The sequence below is a fragment of the Micropterus salmoides genome, unplaced genomic scaffold (genome assembly GCF_014851395.1).
Source record: "Micropterus salmoides isolate LMB-PRFRI ecotype aquatic unplaced genomic scaffold, ASM1485139v1 Ms_hic_scaffold_13, whole genome shotgun sequence".
NCBI classification, from domain to species: Eukaryota; Metazoa; Chordata; class Actinopteri; order Centrarchiformes; family Centrarchidae; genus Micropterus; species Micropterus salmoides.
Window position 1 is genome coordinate 2,785,158 of NW_024040374.1, and position 21,542 is coordinate 2,806,699.

The window sequence follows — 21,542 nt, forward strand, 5'->3', positions numbered from 1 at the left end:
ACTTAAACCTGTAGTCAGGCTGTTCTGTATACATTTCCACTCTCTGAGGCCTTCCAGGTCACTCAGTATATGCAACTTCAAAGCTTCTAAAAATAAATAAATATCCAGTTTCTTTAATGATAAACCTGAGAATAATTTGCATTAGCAGTCAGGAATGGTAGTAAAAGAACAACATGACGTTCCTTAAAATACGAGAGCACGAATTTTAATGTGCTTTGGAGAATTGTCTCTTTCATGGAAATAAAGTAGGCTTGAGTGGGATTTTTACAGTAAACTGTGAGAGCAGGATGTTTGATATATCAAGTGTTATTTACATGTGTGTTTGTGTGTGTGCGTGCATGCTCATATAAATACTGTGCACAAGCTTTCAGCTGTGGATTTAAAACGCTATGAGACACACACGCACTCTCTGGTGCACATGTACAGTTGGTGTGAGGTGGTGATACTAGCCATGTGTATGCCAGCTTAACACATGTCCTGCCTTCCTCTCGGCATTAGAGGATTAAGTATTGTAACACTGATAGATGTGTAGCCTCTCGAGCTGTACGCTGGCGAGAAAAAGAGAGAGAAAATGCAAAAAAGAAATGATTCTGGCGTACTTTGCGTCTGTGTGATGGCACGATGAAATAGGTCTCTATGTGATGTTTCTGAAGGAAGGCATGTCTCTCGTGGCCAAAGCCCGGTTCCACCTCGTAGTCTCCATTCAAACACTCCAGGGTGGTCCTTGTGATGTGCACCTTGCTGAGAGCACAAGCAGAGCACAGGACGCAAGGCAGTTAGTGATGAGTCTGGCACTAAGGTCTCAAATCATTATCCCCCTCATTACTTTTACCGGCCTAATAGCCCCTTAGCTTGCTCAAAAACTTCACAGCAAAGGAATTTTCATCCTAACGACTCATTTAATCTGGTAAAGAGTCCTAAAATCTTATTACTTCACTTGAAACAAGACCAAATTGAGCCAATGAGGTGACCTAATTCCACTGCTTTTTAAATGCTAATCAGCTTGTTACTGTATGAGTTTCCTTGAGTGAAGTGACATTCATTTAACACTAGTGGACTAGTGTCTTATTTTAAGCAGCTCTTACTGTCCTTTTTAGAAAATTCATGAAACTGCGTCAAAGCGAAGTAATTTAATCCCAATAACTTTTAAAAACCAAATATGAAAGATGATGACTTCTTAAAAGGATAGCTCTATTTTATCTTTTAACTATCATTAACAAATTGCATGACAACACTAAAACCAAGAAAATCTATAATAAACTCAGATAAAAATCCATGCCACTGCATTTAGATAACATATTTCGTTATAAGCATGGCAAGTATTGTTTATTCTGAAACAACAGACAATAAAGTCCCTGTAATTTGCAAAAACATAGTGTGTACACATCACTGGTTATGCTCAGAGATGCTGCCCTGCTATGACAAAGCTTTGATAGTGTGTTTTGCTATTTTTGATTTGAGATAAAATGAGATATCCATCTGATGAGTATAAATTTGCAACTGCCAATAAAAATATGCTTTTAGTGTAGAAGCGAGATATAATCCACAGTCTTGTTCTGTGCAAAAATATGCTCTAAATGCCCTAATTAAGTGGAAATCTAATATCTGAAATAATGCTATTGGATTTTTTTTTTAATCCAGTGTCCACCAGGCTCTATAAACAACACTTGCCGTATTTATCATAATGATGAAATACTGTATATATCATGCAATTATAAAGATATTGTTCTTTTATGTGTTTTACATTCTTACTTCCATATCGCATAATTACATGGAGCTCAGCGTTACCAGATATCTCTTAATAAGAAAACTCATAATTATGAATCCTTACTACATCTTTTATAATTTTTAACTCTTCTTATAAATTACAAGATCTGAAAACAAGCTCACAATTAAGAAAACTATCTTATTATTATGACAGCTCTCATAACTATTAGATAGAGATCGCGTAATTATGAGCTCTCAGTAGAGATGGTGTATCATAATCACTGGCTAAATTCACATTTGTTTTGTGTCTTTAAATGGATTTTTTATATATCTGTGTTCTAAGTAATAAACTGGTATGATTATGTCAGCCTTATATTTTAAAATAGAATGGTGTTGCTGTAGTGCATATGCAGAAAGAATATATTAACAATAACTACTGTGATTTGATGCACACATCGTAAGGCTGTATTCTATCTCTGTTGCTGGGAGACTGTGTGACTGAATGTGTGTGCGTGTTGTGTTTGTACTGTGACCGAGTCCAGTTTCAGTGGGTGTAACAGTCAGCACTGACCCCGGCAGGCCTCCGGCCTCCATCACATTTGCCAGTGTGACATCGTTTGACCAGACGTCATACTGCCATTTCCTGAGGCCCAGCACGCCACACAGCACCCGTCCTGTGTGCAGACCAACACGCATGTTCAAATCCACCTCTGTCGCCTCCACCACAGACCTGCAAGGGGGGTGAGGAAGGTTAATCTCTTAAACTGTTTAAACAAAACCAAGAAAATGTAACCGCCACTAAGGAGGTTATGATTAATTCCTGCATCTTTCACTGTTTGTTAGTTAGTTAGCAGGATCTCAAAAAACTGTTCACAGACTTGAGCAAAATTTGGTAGACATTTAGGCAATGGATCAGATATTAGTAGAAGTATTGGTGGTGCTGATCTGGTCCCAGGTGTGCATCGAAGAATATGCGAGGCTCCAGGTATGGCAATGTAAGCCGATGAGTTGGTGGGTCTTCACTGGGTCCACAGCTTTGGTCCAGAAATATGTCAACAACTACTAGTTGGATTGCCATTTGTCTACCAGTCAAACACATGGTTCGAATTACGGGATGAATTTGGGGGGGTTGACCCCCTAGTTAAGGCTCGGACCCGTCATTATAAATATTACAATCTATTTTCCATACTGATGCCTTATATTCAAGAAACTTGAAATATGATTTCTGACTCCAAATGGGCCGTACCATTTCCTAACCTTGACATTAGCGTCTTGTCTGCCCACATCACTTGCAGCACAGCTTCAGTCCAGTGCATCACTGTTTTCACTGTGGAATTCAGGAGTTTTACCTGCCCAGGTAAATGTTAAAATCCAGGTGTGTTATTTCATCAGTTTTATTTATATAGCGCCAATTCACAACAAAAGGCATCTCATTGCACTTTTCATATAGAGCAGGTCTAAACAGTATTCTCTTTAATATTATTTATAGTGGCCCTAAAACTTCCCAACTCCCCAACAGTGTCTGACTACTGCTTTATTGAATGCAGATTAGGCTACATTTCATTCACAGTCAAGATGAGCAAGAGGAAAGGAGATTTTTGCTCAAAAAAAAGTTGAAACTTAAAACTTGAAATGATAATAACTGGTGCAATGAATTTAAGTTATCATCTGCACACATCAGTTAAATAATCAAGGATATTGTAAGCATTTTAAGATTTTAGTTTACTGAAGCCCGCTCCTGAGCTGTACTGGATTTCCTTTTTCACCTGGAAAAAAAGTCGACCCCCCCGGTTGTCACTGTATAATTCTCACCCTGGTTAAACATCAGCATGTTAGCATTGTAATTGTGAGCCTGTTAGCATGCTGATGTTAGCATTTATCTCAAAGCACCGCTCTGCCTATGAACAGCCTCATAGGACTGCTTGCATCACAGTAGACTCTCAGCATTGTTGCTCTTTCCTAAGGAAGTATTTACCTTAATAGATTGAATTGTCAATCACTATGCGGTACTATATGTGATTGCGGAATTGGATCCAAATGCATATTAAACATTTCTGAACATTTTATTTTGCCACGCCTAGAGATATGCACTCACAAACACGTTTGTGGTTTCCTTTTCTTCCTCCAAAAGCCTTAAAACTCTTCTGAACTATGTTGGACAAAAACTCAGCATAGTCTAAACAAATAACATTCTTTACAGTGGTATGTACAGATATGTGTGCAGACCACCTTCACTTCCCTTTGTTGTGGTGCACAGGAGATAAAGCAGGACTTTTCCAAAGCTTCTCCTCTCCTGTAAATCACTACACAAAGCCCGTTGTCACCAGCGAAAGGTCAGCCACTTGATGATGTTTGTGTGTATGTTTACAGGGTGGCGGAAAAGAAAACGTGATCTGCCCGGTCTGAAGGAGGGATGTCACACACACACACACACACACACACACACACACACACACACACACAGAGGGATGCACGTGTATGGCAGCACCTGTCCTTTGAGATAAAGGTCTCCTACAGCCACATCCATCCATTCAGACAGAGCAGCGGGGAAAGGGAACATGACAGGCGAGTATTCACACAAGGAAATGAGGTGTGTGTTTGTATGTGTGTGTATGTGTGTGTCAACATGCTGGTGGCGGGAGGGGGAGGGGGGAGGGGAATGCATGTGTACCAAGTGTCTTTGTGATTGCAAAACTGTCACAAATTCAATTTGTCTCAGTTTGTCTCTGATCTGTTGTCAAAATTAAGACATAGACATGGATATTTCTAACATTGCTTTGGGGGAAAACAACATCTTTCTTGCTGCTAAACTCCTCCTATATCATGTATTACTAATAAATATGTAGACAATGTGAAGGGAAAACTGGGTGATGCAGGGACAATGACTAATAAATACTCTTTTTATCTCTGATCAAAATCTGTCGTAAAAGCTGAAACAGGGTTTTGGAAATAATTGACGAATAAAACAGTAGTTCTGTTAAGAACAGTATGACATGACTGATGTTGTACTGATGGTATTAGTGGTTTTAAATTATAGGTAATCACACCACCCACCCCACTGATCCACCCAATACATTTTACCCAACCTTCATTGATGACCAGAATTTATTTGCTTGTGCTATAGAATAGCAGTTTTATTTAAGAATTTGGTATGTGTCACATTTGGTGAAGATTAGGTAAAGTTTGTAGCAGTGGTACTGAAAAAACTGTTGAAAATTCTAATTTGTTTGTACATCTCTCAGTTCAGGGTTATGGGCTAAAACATGCATTATAAATAGATATATGGTGACGTTATCTGTTCTGAAAACAGACCAGTCGTTCCTTGACTTCTTTTTGACTAACTTTCCAACAAATTTCATTAAAATCTGATGAATTTATGACACATTCTGCAAATTACCAGACAGACAAACTATTTTCTAATTGGAGGTAACAGCAGCTTTAGCAAAACAAAAAGCCTCCCATTTCTGTTAGTATATAATGTAATGTTCATGCATTGTAATGTAGATACAATTAAACCTCATGTGTTGACCTTTACAGATGTGTGTGTGCTCAGATGCATGTTATAGAGAAGATGGGTGTGCATCTGTATGTCAGTGTGTGTGACTCACGCGATTGTGTCAATCATGTCCAGTCCCATCTCCACACAGCAGTGGGCATGGTCTGCCTTGGGTTGGGTCAGTCCCGATACACAGTAGTAACAGTCCCCCAGGATCTTTATCCGCCTGCAGTGATTCTCCTACAGACACACAAAGAGACGGACAGAGGGACAATGTCAGTAATACTAAAGCATGTGTTTTCATTGGTTGGAATGGAGGTAAAGGGCCAATAGTTAGGTTTTAACCAAGTCACTACTACTCCTTTTTAGTATGGATGGCAATATCAATGTCTGTTGGTCGGTCCACCGCTGGTCCAAACTGAAACAGAAACTATAGGATGTATTGCCTTGAAATGTGGTTCAGGATGGATTGTAATAAGTTTGATGATCACTGTTCCTTTAATGCCATCAGAAGGTCAAAATAATTTAATTTAGCCAAAAGTGTGGTTTATGATTAAATACCTGTAAAACAAATGGCATTTTCATCAGCCTCAGCTGTGTCAATGCTAATTTGTAAATGTTAGCATGCTAAAGTCATTGTAGGTTAGCATTGTGACGTTAGCATTTAACTAAAAGCACCATTCTGTGCACGTTTAGCCTCACAAAGCCACTAGCATTGCTGAAGACTGTTAAAACAGCATAGTAAAATGAAATTCTCTGGTAATGCCTTATCACAGCTTACTAATTATGACAGAACCATTGCTATTCTTAAACCTATTATTCTGCTGATGAAACGCTAAACTTGATGACTCTAAAAAGTTTGACAAAGCACTCAAAACACTGATGGAACTAAATCATGATGTACATCGCAGACCACATTTGCCACCTGAAAATTATTCATACTTAATAATGACAAAGAGTGTATTTTTAGTCCTGTTACATGAGATCTGACTGTACAGAAACTGCATGGATGCCGCAGCTGCATCTCTGCTCATGTAAATCAGATGTGTGTATTTGTGCAACCATGTGTGTGTTTGTAGTTGAGGCCAACTCTAATTGCTCCGACATGCTCTTGAAGTAGAATCCCGCCCACACATTCCCAGACAGATCAGCTATTTGTCACAGTGCACATTGTGCACAAACTCTGCAGTGATGACACTGACAAAAACACCAACACACGCTCAAATGTTTAACAACATATTAACACACACAAACATACCTGCAGAAAAGCACAAACAGCAGCACGGTGGCATGTAAACATACTGTACAGGTACTGCGGTTTAGTCGCACACACAGGGTTTCCATTTGGCACTGTGTCACTCACAGTCATCAGAAAAATCGTTATGGTAGACCCAACAAAGCTTAGCCTGCAGGCAGCCTCTGAGTGACAAACACACGTGCACACACACAAATACAGAGGATTCATGACAACTGCAGGGTAAGAGGCGGCGATGAGAAGAGAGGAGAGGGGGTGCTCTGGTTTTCTGCTCACGGGAGCAGAAAGATTCTGGCGTGGGAGGATATGAGAATTCAGAACGTGGATGATTATCCCTGCGCTGGGAACAGAAATGTGTGTGTGTGTGTGTGTCTGTGAACAGAAATGATAGAGAAATTGTCAGCTGACAGAAAGCCATATCGCAAGAGAAAAGTATCTGCGTGTGTTTTTGGAAATTTGGGATTTTAAGCCAGCTGATTGGGGATGGTTTGTTTTACTGGGGGAAAAATCAGTGTCCCCAAAGTTTAGGTTGAGCCTCCAGGGAATAAATGTGTTGTGTTAGCATACAGCAGTCAGACAGACTGAGCAGCTGTGACAGAGCCAGTTTGAAAGTGAATTTCTCCCTCGCTAACACGATAGGGTATAAATCTGAATTAGGATGCAGCTGCAGCTACACACACACACACTCACACACATGCATGCAATATATCCTCATCACAAGATTTCCATATAATAGCTTTCTGAGTGCTGGAGCACAGATAGCAAGCCACACAAGTCACCTCGTATCTTGCTCTTTCTCCCCCTCTGTCTCTCTCCCCGCGTTAAGTCATGACTGATTGTTGAGATGCAGAATGAACTCAAGAGGGATAATCCTGCTGATCATGTGACTTTGTGTGTGTGTGTATGTGTGTGTGTGTGTGTGCGCATGCAGAAAGCAAGAGTAAACTGTCTGAAGAGACCTCTTATCCTGGTAGAGGAAGAGTTCAGTGTGAATGTGGTGTAACTGACATAATGGGAACAACTGACTTATAAGTCATTGGATCATCTTCTCTTGATGAGATCCATTTTACGATCACAACATACACGTATAACAATTAGAAATCATTTTAATCATTATTTAATGATTAACTAGGCTGCTTTGAGAGCAAAATGTGTGCATGAAACACTGTAGTGTTCAAGCATTTTAAAGATGTTTTTAAAGTTGCTCTATATTAGGAATTTATCCCTAAAATTGGATGGATTTCGGGCTATTTAACATAAACTCCAAATCTGTTGTAAAAAACACAAGCAAAGAAAACACGCTATCATTTATTGTTATTATCAATTTTAGCTGTATCAGTATTTTTAATTATTGTTTAATTCTCACACATCCAGAATTTCTAAATTTGGTAATTTTTAAAGCTGCATGTGTCTATTTATGGCCACAAGGGGGAATTAACTCCAATATTCACTTTCTTTTAGATCTAGTTTGGTCACCACCAACTCCTGATGAAGACCATGAGATGCGTTAGAAAGCCCCAGTGCTGGTAACGGCACCTTGGGTTAAGATGATTTTGTCAACTGCTATCTCTTACAGCTGCAGCAAGTGGGTTATTTAACTCTGTGTGTGTCTGTCTGTCTGTGTGAGTGCTTGTACTTCCTACATACTGAGGACCGACAAGATTTTAACCTACAGAGTGAGGACATTTTTGGAAAGTGAGGACATTTTGGCCGGTCCTCACAACTTCAAAGGGCAGTTTGAAGGTTAAGACTTGGTTTTAAGGGTTAGGGTAGAATTAGGTTTAGCTTAGGATTAGGGCTGGCATTTTAGTTGTGATGGTTAAGGTTAGGGTAAGGGTCCAGGAAAAGCATTATGTCAATGACGGTCTTCACAACTATAGAAGTATGCAGGATATGTGTGTGCGTCTGTGTGTATGCATCTCATACAGTACTAAATGATTATAGTAGTATGGCGGCAGATAACCTATCACTCACCTTCTTTCCCTGAGAACAATGCAACAAAGGCTTACTGATGTACAGTGTATGCTACTATACACACTCTCTCTCTTTATCGAGTGCAGTAGTCCCAGTAGCACACACACACACACACACATACACATACACACACACACTACATGCTCAGCCCTTATCTCCCCTATGTCTAAAAATCGGTTCACTCATCTCTCTTTCACACCCTTCCACTTCCTTCTCCTTCTTGACCTTCATCTCCTCCTCCTCCTCCTACACGCCAGTCAGCCTCTCCAACTTTACTTAACTGTTGGATCAATATATGACTTGGCATAATAAATGAGCTCCAGGACTAAATAATACATTTCTTTTTCTTGGAGGCTTTTTGTGCTGCAGAGGAACAACAGGCGAAACAGGAGCTCACCAACTGTTTAGTCACTTGTAGCCAGTCTGCCTCCCCCACTGTAGGCTGGCTGTGATGGCTCAGTGACATTATCTCATAAATTTTAATTTACCTAAGGGGAACTGAACTTTAACGACGTTAATTCAGATCAGAACTAACCCTTTAAAATACCAAAGTCCCACGAAAACACAAACAAACTAACCTAACGAGGTAATAACAGAACTCTTGTGTTTGCAAGGTAAAATCTGTTGATGTCAAAGGAGTCTGGTGGCTTTAAAGAGGGCATATATGGATATATGGCTTCAGTTCCCCATCAAGTAAAGTGGTGAAAATATTCTAAATATAGCGTACATTTTAACTGATATTGTTTGCTGGCTAAAATATGGTTCTGCCCCCATCCACAGCAGCACATTGGTTAGCTTCTGTACTGGTACTCCTGTCTGGTTCTTCAAAGTAAGGGTGTGCAGACCGCCATCTCCTATAGGTAATACACTGACTATACTATGGATTACTATGGACTTACTGTAGCCAGCTCATCAAACTTCCCAAAGAGTTCGTTGAGCAGTTTGACCAGTTCCTGGGCAGTGCACTGAGAAGCCAAGCTGGTGAAACCCACAATGTCTGCAAAAAGGATGCTGTCAGAAGAGAGAGAAAGAAAGACAAATTATAATTTGCTGTGAAAAGCTCAACTTGTCATGACAGCTGATTTTAAATTTGTTTTCTTCCTCGTGTTCATTAAGACTCTGTAGTTAAAAACTACACTAAAAATACATTTCCACAAAAAATTAGTTAATGGTGATCAAAAGTGAAGCAAGCAGTGAGTACCATAATCACATCCCTGATAAGTGAAAGTGTCTTTTAGGCCAACCACTAAATCAATTAGAGAGCTAAATAGCCTGCTGCTGGCTAGCTGCTGTAGTGGGGATGAGGAAGGTGTTGAAAGCTACTTAGCCCCTCATTCATTTGCTCTGAGGCAGGCCAGATGGCAACAAAACAAGGTGTTATGGATCTTATTGACTCTCTGTCCAAAAAAAAAAAAATCATTGCTCCCACTGGAGTAAAGGCATCAGCATTAGAGCTGTGTGTACAGCTGGGTATAATTTTTTTTAATACTGACACAAAAACAATATTTTTTTCAACAATCTAACAACTATTAGATGGATTACCATGAAATGTGGTACAGATAATCACGTTCCCCTCAGGATGAATCTCAATTACTTTGACGATCCCTTAACCGCCATCATCAGGCGCCATTATCAGGCGCCGTCATCAGGTCACAGTTTTAATGTCTCCAATGCTCTGGTTTATGACGGATTACATGCAAAGGCCTCAGCTGTACTTAATGTTTAGTGCTACATAGCAAAAGTTAGCTTGCAAATACTCTTAACCAGGATGTTGACCATACACATTATACACATTATCCCATCCAAAGTCCAGAATGAACTTTCACACTCAGTTTAAATTATTGTTTTCTGCTCTTCCTCCACAAGATTAGCTTTAGGCACAAAAACTACTTGTTTAAGATTCTTTTTATTAATCCATCCACCCCAACCTCCTACTTTTTAGTTTTTACAGAACAATTTTTGACAGACAAGAGTTATAATTCACCAAAGGTCTTTGTCGGGTAAGTGCATACATTGCAGATTTTAGGTATGTGAAGAAACTAACACTCTTTTTTTTCTTGTGAGAAGAGTCTCCTTAACACCAGCAGCTATACATGAAGTTTGCCTCAATAAAATAGTTTAGAATTGGCAATCAGGAACTCTGTGAGAAGAGACTTTGTAAACAAGATGTATCTGACCAGACATGCAATGCCAACTTACTTGACAGTTTTAGATACTCGGTGCAAGGGAAACATTTTGGTTGGTACCCAAGTAATAAGGTTCAATTCCAAGCTCTAGCTGCATGAAGAGGGCCCTTCCTCTGCATCGTGACTGAGTTGCTCTTTTTTGCAGAGCAGTATAGTTGCTCAGGAGCCTGATGTATGTAAAGCTGGGATCACGACTGCTGCTCGACAGAAGAGCTCTGTTGTGTGATTTGTCTTTGAATGGTGCTGTTCTGCAGGTCGTGCTGATGTGTGGTGGGTGAGGAGGAGAAGGCGAGAGGAGTGGGGAGGGGGAGCAGAGCGGTGGCGGAGCTGATCAAACGTTCTCTGGGCCACATCAAAGGGGGGCCAGATCAGGAAGATGTCACGCCCCTGCTTGGCAAAATAAAGCTGACATTTGGGGTTTCTTTAACCACCATGTGTTTACATGTGCATGTGAGTGTTTGCAGCAGCTCCCTGGAGATGGGCGGGAGCTGGTTTGCTGGGTCTAGCAGCGTGATGTTTGGCCGAGTGCCAGCGCGGCAGCGAGGCTGGTGAACGGGCAGTGATGTTCCTGAACTGTGACTGAGTGTGGGAGCCGAGCAAATAGGCAGACAGTGAAAGAGAAAAAGAGGCAGACATAGACTGGAGAGGATTGTCTCTCGACAGGAGTGCTGTTGACATGCTACCTAGCCCTCCACTCCCACACTCAGCAGCACTGATACAGCTCTCCTTTTCTCTTTACTGCCTCAATCGAATGTAATCAGCTCCAAGTCAGGTCAGGTTCTCACACTCTCACACTAATACTTTCTTCATTAAAAGTGCAATAAAGGTGGCTGGGCTGAAAAAATCATCATTTCATTACTGATTAATATATAAAGTATTTTTCCAACAAATCAACTAACTAATTAGTTTTTTATTCTATAGTATATTCTATAAAATATTACATAAACATCACAAATTCTCAGAATCAAAAAGAGTGCCCTCAATTGCTTCTTTCAAAGTCAAAACCCCAAAGAAATTCAACTTACAGTAGCTTAGTTTCCATCATTGTATTTCTGTGCACAATTTGAAGTATTGCGTTAGAAAAACTTGATGTCAAGGCAAAAATAAAACTTTGTAAATTAAATTTCTTTTTACGCTTGTTTGACGTGGTTTTTGCCTTTTTTGAAAGAGTAATGCGCTTAATGGGCTGATTGAAAAGAGAAAAGCTATAAGGATATATAGAATTCAATTGTTCATCCAGTCCGTTTCAGAGTTTGTTTACATTATATACATATAGCTACAAGATTGCATTGTTGTGTTGCTTGCCTGAGACCAAGTTGTGAACGCAATATGAGAGATGGGATAGTATCATACAGTGCATACACAGTGCTGCATCTGCACTCATTAGATTTAAAATAAATTTAAAATGAGCAAGGTTATGTTTGTCAATCAATGAACTTTTTAAAAATCTCACCTCCTTTCGTAGTTTACAAAATTATGATTTGTAATCAGTGAATGAATAATGATTAATTCACTGAATTATGAATTATGATTCGTTCACTGAACTCAAACAATAAACATGAGCCCTGGCCCTGATTGATAGACAGTCGCTGAGTCACTCAAGCCCGCCGCTCTCATGTCATGAAGTATTGAAGTAGGAAGTAGTACCTCATTTTTATTTAAATTTAAAATGAACAATTCAGTGAATGGATCCTTTGAATTAATATTTTCAATGAATCGATTCTTACTATTCCATTCACTGAAAAACTGCTTAGCCCATCACTACTGTTTTTCTTTCTTCTTCTTCTTTGAGGTTTATTTGCAGTTAGCTGGTTTTGTGTCCGGTTCACGACTTTCATTTTTTCTACTTTGTTTATTACAGCCATGTTAAACGTAGCCTATACGTCCAACTTCTGATAAAGCTACGCTGTAGCCAAGTTTATTCACTCCAAACCGGTTGATTGATCAAATTGTCATTTTCTTTTTTACAACAATTTAACAGTTTGCTTCAATACTCACTTGACAATTCGATGGAAACACGGCTAATGAAACAGAGAATAACAGCAAGTCCTTGTATTTGAGGTGCTGGAAAAAGCAAGTGTTTGGCATTGTCTTTGATAAATGATTTAAATGATTAGCCTTCTGTCAAAAATCGATTAATCAACTTATCGTTGCATCGCTAGACAAATTGATTAATCCACTAATCAATTAATTCCCAGGGTGTAATTTAATACCAAGGCTTTATGATTATGTGTAATTTTGTAAAGCAACAGCTTTCATATTCCTCTAGTGTATGCTGTTGCCAGTAAAAAGGGGAACAACTTTAAACTGGAGGATTCAAATTCCACTTTCCCAATCCCTGAGTGCCACTAAATTCTTGTTAACATCAGAAAGTCTGTCTCCAAAACTACAACAACACCAAAAATAGATGAGACGGAGTAAATAAGCATTTTCTAATCTACTGGTCGTGACAACTGCACAGGCACCAGTGCTCCTTCCCTTTTCTCTTTCTAACCTTTACGCAGTTGCGTTTGCGTTAATGGCTTATTTTAATTGATCTCCTTCTATTCTTGACCTTGCAAGTGACACCTGGATCAAAACATTCCAGCCTCTCCGCACACCTCTGTGGCCCGCAGTTGTCATGACACCCCCATACCTGACATTGTCATGACGTTGGATGTAGATCTTGTGAAAGATCCTTTCAGGAGGCTTCAGGAAGTCCTCCTTCATCTCCATGGCAACATTCCTGGGCAGTAGGCTCATTAGCAGACGCTCCTGAGGAGGGATGGTTATCGGTGTTAGAACTTAGGGAAACAGGAAGACATGGACAAAAATGTACACAGTGTAAGCTTGTATTCCTGCAGGTGTAAGAAAACAAATACAAACAATTTGCTCTTTGCTCCGGTGCAAACATCCAGACACTGCTTATTCTGGCAACCAGAAATAAATATACTGCCTTGACTATAGCAGTGAAATGATTACTCAATCAACCTAGTAGTCAATCAAAACAAAATCAATCAACAACTATTTCATTTTTGGAACCAATCAACTGATAAATCCATTTGTTAAGCGAAATTGCTAAACATTTACTGGTTCCAGCAACTTAAAGGTGAGGATATGTTGCTATTTTTACACTGTAAACTCAATTGCAGATAAAATGGCAGATTCCTTCATTAATCGCAAATTATTTTGATAATCTATTGTGTAATTATTCAAACTCAGATGCAAAAAAAAAAGACCTGGGTCCAGTTGTTCTATTGAAAAGATTTGATGTTTTTATTTGTCTAATATGATCTGAGTATCTTCGTGTACCTTTGCTTTTTCAGTCAATGAAACAGCTTTCTGATAATCCCAGATGATTTAAGAAAAATAATAAGCAGATTAATCAGTAATCAAAGTAATTGTTAGTTGCAGCCCTCAACTGAATATCTGTGACTATTGGACAATAATGAAAACAAGAAATTTTAAGACTTTGAACTCTATTAATTTAATGAGCATTACCACTATTATGTGTCATTTTATAGACTAAACAAATAATTGATTAATCAAATCAATAATCGTGAGGAAATTAATTAGTTTGCACCCTACTTTAGATGACAAAAACTGTTACTGAACTAACGAGATGTTGGACCACAGGAAGATAGGGGTGCAACTGATGATTATTTATCTATCAATGAATTTTTTGGATTAATCATTTGAGGTAAATAATTAATTGTGAAAAAATGCCTATTACAATATCTTAGAACACAAGGTAATATCTGGTGTCCATCCTACAGTCCAAAGCCCAAAGCTCTTCCATTTGCAGTGACACAAAATTGTGACAGAACAACACTTTAAATTCTGTTCAGTGACATTTTACTAAGTCCAGTGTTATTGTTTTCCAATGGGAAGTGGACACTATGGTGTAGTTAAGAGGAAAATTGTGGTTAAGGCACATGGTTAGGGTTAGCCAACTATAACATAAACGATCATTTCTGGTCTGTGATAGAAGTCAAAGTCCAGACTTCTGCATTAAACACAGTACAAGCCCATTAACCACACCGACTTACACAGCTTTACTTTCTGTCTTGCTATATAAAAGATACACTAATTCTTGCATTGACACTGAATGTTGGCTGTAAATCGTGAGGTGCAGAAGCATCCGATACAGATTCATACTTAGAGTCTGGGCTGAATCCTCACATTTGAGAAGGTAGAACTGGAGAATGTATAACTTAAAGGGTTAATATTGTTGTCAATTCATTTTCAATAATCAACTAATCTTTTCAGCACTAAGCACAGCCTAAGGTAGTATCTACACAGATCAGCATGTTTGTTTTTTTGTCTCAGTAGCAGCAGCATAAAGTACAACTCTAGCAGGATGTCAAATGGTTGTGAATGCACAATGAATCATCAGGCGGCTCAGCTGAATAGCTGCTGAGAGGCAGCATTACAAAAGCAGAAGGGGCTTTCCTGTGTCTCCCTCCAACACCGCTTCACATTGTACATCCATTCACACAACTGCTCCTCATCTGTGAATAAAAAAAGGTAAATTAAAGTGCAGCTTTATGTGCATGCTTGTGTGTTTGTCCATATGTGCTTGTGTTTCAAGCTTTTGCGCTAATACACGTGTCGGGAGTAAAAATCGCGATAACCAAAGTGTGAAGATGAGGCCATTTTAATGAAATAAATTATTCATCTGGTTTTATTAATCTCTTCCATTTCTCTTTCCTGAACGTGTTGTAATTGCACATCAATAATTCCCATTTCTCTGATCTGTCCCAGGCGTAATTCACTGTGTGCTCTGTTTGACTTGGCTCTTCCTCATAGTGGTTTATTAATGAACCACTGGCTCACTTTCTCTCACATTAACATGAATAATCCCTGTCCTCCAGATTAACAAGAGGAGGCAACTCCCACAAAAAAATTTACAATTTGAAACTTCAGGAATCCAACTTGTTTGCACAGAGTGGAAAGTGAATGCTTTGTCAGGAGGAAGAAAAAGCCTTTTTCTTTAAGCTTAATTCTTGTCATAAGAAGATATCCATGACAAAGGAACAAAAAAAAAGATAGCATGGAGGTGAAAAGAGAAGAAAATGTGCAATAATCTGTAAGGATAAGCCTATTGACTTACAGTGTGACAGACTGATGACACAGTGTTAACAGTATATAGATTTTATTCATGTATCCCACCATGAATAAAATCTATATTGAACAATACATTGTCATTTTATGGAAACTGAATTGAAAAAAAACAGATGGCAAGTTGGCTAATCCAATTAAATGAATTACTGACAAATTTACCACAAGTTCTCCAATGTACTTGTTTTACATTTTACCATTTATCAATCCTGCCCAGTGGTTTGCATGATTGTCCGCACTGGTCTGATGCAGCCAGAGGATGAAAGGGATAGCTACCTCTGATGATTGACCACTACATGTCATTTCACAATATACAGTATATGGGATAATTTTTACTAAGCCTAATGGTTCCTAAATTTGAGAGACTCAGCTCAGTAGCTTGTATTGGATGCCAACAGGGCCATATGGTGTGAGTTAATTCCTGATCATTTATGTTGGAAATATCAAACAAAATAGAAATATTTATACAATACAGTAAAGTGGGGGAAAATGTCATTGAGGTTTCTTGGTGCCTCGGTGACCCAACTGATTAATGTATCAAATTTGACCATGTGGTTCAAGTTTGCATGATGATTCTAAGGCTTTGGAAAACACTCCTGACCTGAAAGACTGGTTTACTTTCATGTTAAAAGTGCAGTCAGATGAACATAAGGACATATAATTTAATGACAACAAAGGAGAAATCCATGAGCTGTTGAGACCAGAAAAATGACAGCAGTGGATGGTTGTTCAAACACTTCAACTTCAATTGTTGTGCTATATTTATGCAAAAAAAGTTCATTCTTGACTGTAGTTATCTTAATTCAAAGTTCACTTACTAGGTTTTACTGAGGCTTTTGGCCAGATCATTCAATCTTTAGCAGCAGATGGAGTTTGCTTAGTTGTCATGGAAGTGTCTTGAACCTCAATCGTGCAACAACAGGAGGCCGTTTATGACTTTAAATAACTGATGGAAAGAAGACAGATCACCCAAGTTCCAAACAAAAAGTCGTGAGATAAAAACTGAGCCAAACAAAGACTGTGAGATGTGGTTGAAAGATACGGAAAAAGCTAGTAAGTAAGTAAGTTATGGTCTTTTTGGCAAACAGGCTTTTTGGTCATCTGAATAACGTGTTCTCTCTCAAAACTTAAGATACAAGTATGACATTGTTGTAGCACCCCAAAACCTTTTAGGGAAGACAACATGCTGGATTGTTGGGCGTGACCTTTGACCTTCCCATAACACCTGGTAGTTGCATAGACATAACCAATCCTTAACCATATTGTAGGCAGATAAGGCAATGTTGGTATTAGTTGCTTTTTTCATGGTCATTCTTGAGTTTGGAAATAGCAGTTTAACTCAACGTCCACATATCACCTTTTTCCTGGAGCTTTCATTCATAACAAACAATCTTCATCCGTAGATGGAGTCATGGATCTGTTGAAGTACGAGCTCAATAGCTACTAAAAGCCCTGGCAAAAGCTAGTAAATGGACCTTTAGATGGGACGTTTTTATCAAATTACTATATCCAAGGTCAAGAATGAACATAGATGCTTAAATTGCTATGGAAGAAACCATAACAGCTACTGAGCTCACATGTCAACAGATCAGTCTCCATGACTATTGAAGAAATATCATCTGCAAATGAAGACTGTGTCACAGTTTAAAGGTTTAGAATAAAGATGCTAAGTAGACCTTGTGCTGGGATTGTTTTGTTGCGGTCAAATTGACCATGTTAATTTGTTGTTTATGTCCGAGCACTTATTACAGATGTCAGAAACACTTTTGAGTAATGTCAGGTTGTATTTTACTGTGTTTTTTAAAAACTACACAGTGCCTCAGGGTTCTGAGATAGCTATTGAACTAAGAAGTCAATTTTCCACCCAGACATACAGCACATTGCCTACACATGTTCAGGAATCAATACAACCTATGGATCCAGCTTAAAGCAAAGACCTGAGCAAAGAATTGAGTGATAACCAGTGGCCTGTTTGATGGCTGAAATTCAAATCCGAGACGTTTGTACGTGGGCACATAGGCAGCAGCCTGGTTGGAGGCTGTTGGTAGATCCCATTCAGGGGCCTGTGTGTGTTTCACTCACCCAGATAAACTGTGACCTTTCCTGGAGTAGGGAGGCCATGGAAGCAATCTGCTTATGTAATTACCTGTCAGAAGGGAGCCTGTTACTGCTGGGGAAAACACAGCATATCATCATCTAATCTACAAAGCGCAGGTGCTAAGTGTGCGTGTGCGCTCACGAATGTTGTGTATAACAAAGGTAAGAAGCATATTACATACATGGGACAATTAATTGTCTATTAAACAACTGATGTAGGTGTGTTTCGTGCACATGGCGGGCGAGTAGGGTGCGGTACATAACAAAGTGTTTCTGTGTGTTAAAGTTGCCTGATTGCTCCTTTGTTAAATCGCTGCATGTAGGTGTGTGCGTGCAGAGGGGGTGGAATGTGTGGCACTGGTACATGTGCCACAGTAATTGTTCTTTCCTTAAATAGCTGCTGTCATAGTTACTGCGTGCCTGTGGGCATGTTGTTAGAATACATTGGCACCTGAAACCTTCAAAAAAAAAAAAAAACTTCTCAAGAGACTGAAGATTTCATGAACATACGCGCTCAAGACGAGGTGTGTGGAAGCATGTCTTTCTCATCCCGCTCTCCTTCTGCTGTTTTCTATTTGTGCATTTGTGTGTTTGTGTGCGTGTGTAAATTCACGACTCACCTGTTTCTCATTTTCATCCTCCAGTCTCAGCCTCTCCTCGATGCAGTTGCGGGCTTGCAGGAAGACTTTCCTCTGGGTGCGCTCAGTGAGAATCCTCACAAACACCCCCGACAAGTTGACGCTGGTGAATAGCACTGCGTTGGCCACCAGCTGCACACAAACAAGAAAAGACATGCCAAACAAAGCTGGCAGTGGCCTTTTTTTTTTTCACTGTATGTCCATGTGAGCCTGAAGGAACACACATGTCGATATGTGCATTTGTGTGTACAATCATACATCCCGGCTAGATTAGACTTCACAATCCTTGATTAATCCACGGGATGGAATGAATGGCAGACATCAAGGTCAACACAGTGATTTCAACATGAAAGCTTTACAGTGGAAAGGCTGACAAACAAAGTGCATTATTGGTTATTGATCACAGACTATTGATTCAAACACTTCATTTGGATGATGGACTCTGTAGCCACTCTGTGTCGTCGCTTCTTAGGAGGTGAGAGCTGAAAGGTCAAAGAACACTCTAATCACGCAAAGCTGGAGATACCTTTATTTTTCTTATTTTTTTCTTAAAGCTCCACAAAGGTCGATTGCTTGATCATTTTACATCTTATGCCACGTAAAAATTACAGACAAAACAATTCAAGAAGAATTAGTCTTAGATTTAACTGGTCATTGCCCAATGACAGTCATAACCTGGTGGCAAGTGTAGATAGCTTCATTTTAGGAGTAACCTGATTGTCTTATAGGAAATATCTCAGAAACCGTATTTAACATGATGTTGATGTGTGAAAATACATCCTGAATACTAAATGATTACTTCTGCTTACAATCTGGGGCACAAGGACCAGTGAAAATTCAGCACTAAGTTGTGTACGTGGCTCTGCAGGATCCTCACTGCGTGCTTCAGCACCGACAGCTGGACAGCTCCTCCTCTGCCTCATTACAGAGGTAAGCAAAAGTGAAAGTTTGTGCTCGTTCCCAGTTTTACAGCTACGATTCCCTGGAGCTAAATCGATCAGGGGTTTTTAAATCTTTCTTCTCCAGGAAAAGTTGGACGTGCGAGCGTGATGTTTCTCAGCACCACTCATACAGACTTCATAGCCCAGCTGAGAGCTTCCCACAACTACAGTCTTCTACACTGGAGCGTCTGCTCAAGGCTGGTTTTAGAGTGAAAGGGGGACTCAACTCTTTGATATGATGATGGCTTAAGTGAAAAAAAATGTTAAAGATTCTAAGCATAAAGCAATAGAGTTGGTTGAGTGACTGAAGAGCTGATCAGGATGCAGGTGCAGCACTTACCGGTCTCCATAGCTTTTGTTTCCTTCCAGTGACCGACGTCGCTATGACAATGAAGTGGGATGCAGCCAGCATCACCCCGAACAGCACAGCCAGCAGCGTCCGCACCGGCAGCAGCACGTAAGCCACGAGGGTGACTAGCATGAGCTGCCACACGCCTTGCTCAGGGGTCCCGGCGCTCACCGGCTCCGAAGTGGCGAGTGCTAGCGGGAACGGGCAGCAGAGCAGCGCAAAGGTGAAGCTGAAGAGCAGGGCCAGCTTCGCTATTTGCTGCAGCTGCGTCACCTGCAGGTATTTAACGTTGGTGACGATAAACAGCGACAGGAACACCACGCAGTGCACCGGGTAGGAGCCCTTGGACAAGGTGAGACGCGGGTTGGAGAGCAGCTCCATCAGGGACAGAGACGACGCGGCCACGATGAGGACCGCCAGCGCTTTGAGCGTGGCGGTCTGCTCCAGCTTCAGGTTGTAGTTTTGAAAGAGAGCTTCCAGCTCCTGGCTGTTGAACTCGTCCTCGCAGGCGATGGCGCCCAGGCGTGCACCGGCCGGACAGTGACCCTTCCTCCGTCGGGTCTTGACTCTTTCGAATGGCATCTCCTCCATGTTCCGGCCATTCATGAAGCGGGGGTGGCGCACGACCCCTCAACTTTTCTTTTCCTCTCCTCCGTTCTGGAATCGACCGGGCACCCTCTCCCAGTTCATGCGTCCTGGATGTCCGGATTGATGTCAGAGGGGAGAGGGTGGCAGTGGAGACAACAGAGCCCCGTGCGCGCTCTATCCACAGGTTGACGATTGTCGGTGTGTCGTCAGAAAAGTAGCCCGACCAATGTGCAGCACGCCTCTCTCTCTCATTCTCATTCTCTCTCTCTCTCTCTCTCTCTCCCTCTCTCTCTCCGACCACCTGCGGTGCTTCAGACAGGGTTGCCCCTGATCATGCGCTCTTACAGGAGGGACCACGCTTGCCTATGATGATAGTCAAAACACATCACCACGAGGCTTGGCGAACAGCCATGTCACGTAAAAAACAATTTGACAGTATTTTCTCCGGTCTTACTTTCTCTCGCGTCTGAGATGCACAACTAGCTCACAAACCTCAAATATAAGCCTACATTACTGTTTGTCCTTCTCCTGCTTTAATTTGCTTGAGCGAAATGTCAGTGGTTGGGTGAAGACAGCAGCAAAACAGCGCTGGAGATTTCCCCTCGCAGTGTCTGCAGTCAGAGCTGATGTAGTTCCCAGCTAAAAATAGACCAGCTGCATCGGTGGATGGTCCAATATAGCAACAATTTGGTCTTTCCCGCATCTGTATTTCTCATACATTTTATTGCAGAGTCAAGTGTTTTTTTTTCAAACAGAGAATTAACAGAAAACACGTTACAGAGGGGATGTAATAGTCCTGCAGGGGGACTAAAAATAAGCTCTCTTCCCGAATTGACTGTGAAAATGTAAGAGTGAGGACGTGCATCTTAAACTGTGGTGCACCGTTGTATATGGTTGAGGACATGTTTTCTACATATGTGCATAGTTTGTGCATGTATTTGTGCATATTTTGTGCACGCATTTGTGTTATGCTGTGGGTAATCTAATGAGTTTAATTTGAGTTTTACTTAAACACCCAAGAGGATAAATTTTGTTCCTGCAGAACAAATATTGATAGAATAAAGACATATCAAAATGTAACCAATGAAGGACATATAAAAATGTAACTGACTATTTCAAAAATAACTATTTCAAAGCAGAACTATGAATTATGGGAGAATATGGGAAACAAGGACAGGGTAAATTGTCTTCAAAACAGCACCAGCTAAAAT

The 21,542-nt window shown here is 40.3% G+C and overlaps 1 protein-coding gene across 1 annotated transcript in view; it reads right to left on the reverse strand.

The window, feature by feature from the left end:
• LOC119900267 (adenylate cyclase type 1-like) overlaps positions 1-20,672 on the reverse strand; it is a 46,884-nt gene extending 26,212 nt beyond the window's left edge. Inside the window, exons 1-7 of the mRNA XM_038715060.1 lie at positions 19,735-20,672; positions 18,436-18,585; positions 13,254-13,372; positions 9,332-9,443; positions 5,316-5,443; positions 2,279-2,437; positions 600-741 (exon numbers count right to left, since the gene is read on the reverse strand). Of these exons, the coding sequence (XP_038570988.1) occupies positions 600-741; positions 2,279-2,437; positions 5,316-5,443; positions 9,332-9,443; positions 13,254-13,372; positions 18,436-18,585; positions 19,735-20,349 (1,425 nt within the window). The 5' untranslated portion in view covers positions 20,350-20,672. The remainder of the gene's footprint in view (positions 1-599; positions 742-2,278; positions 2,438-5,315; positions 5,444-9,331; positions 9,444-13,253; positions 13,373-18,435; positions 18,586-19,734) is intronic.
• Between the last annotated feature and the right edge of the window lie 870 nt (positions 20,673-21,542).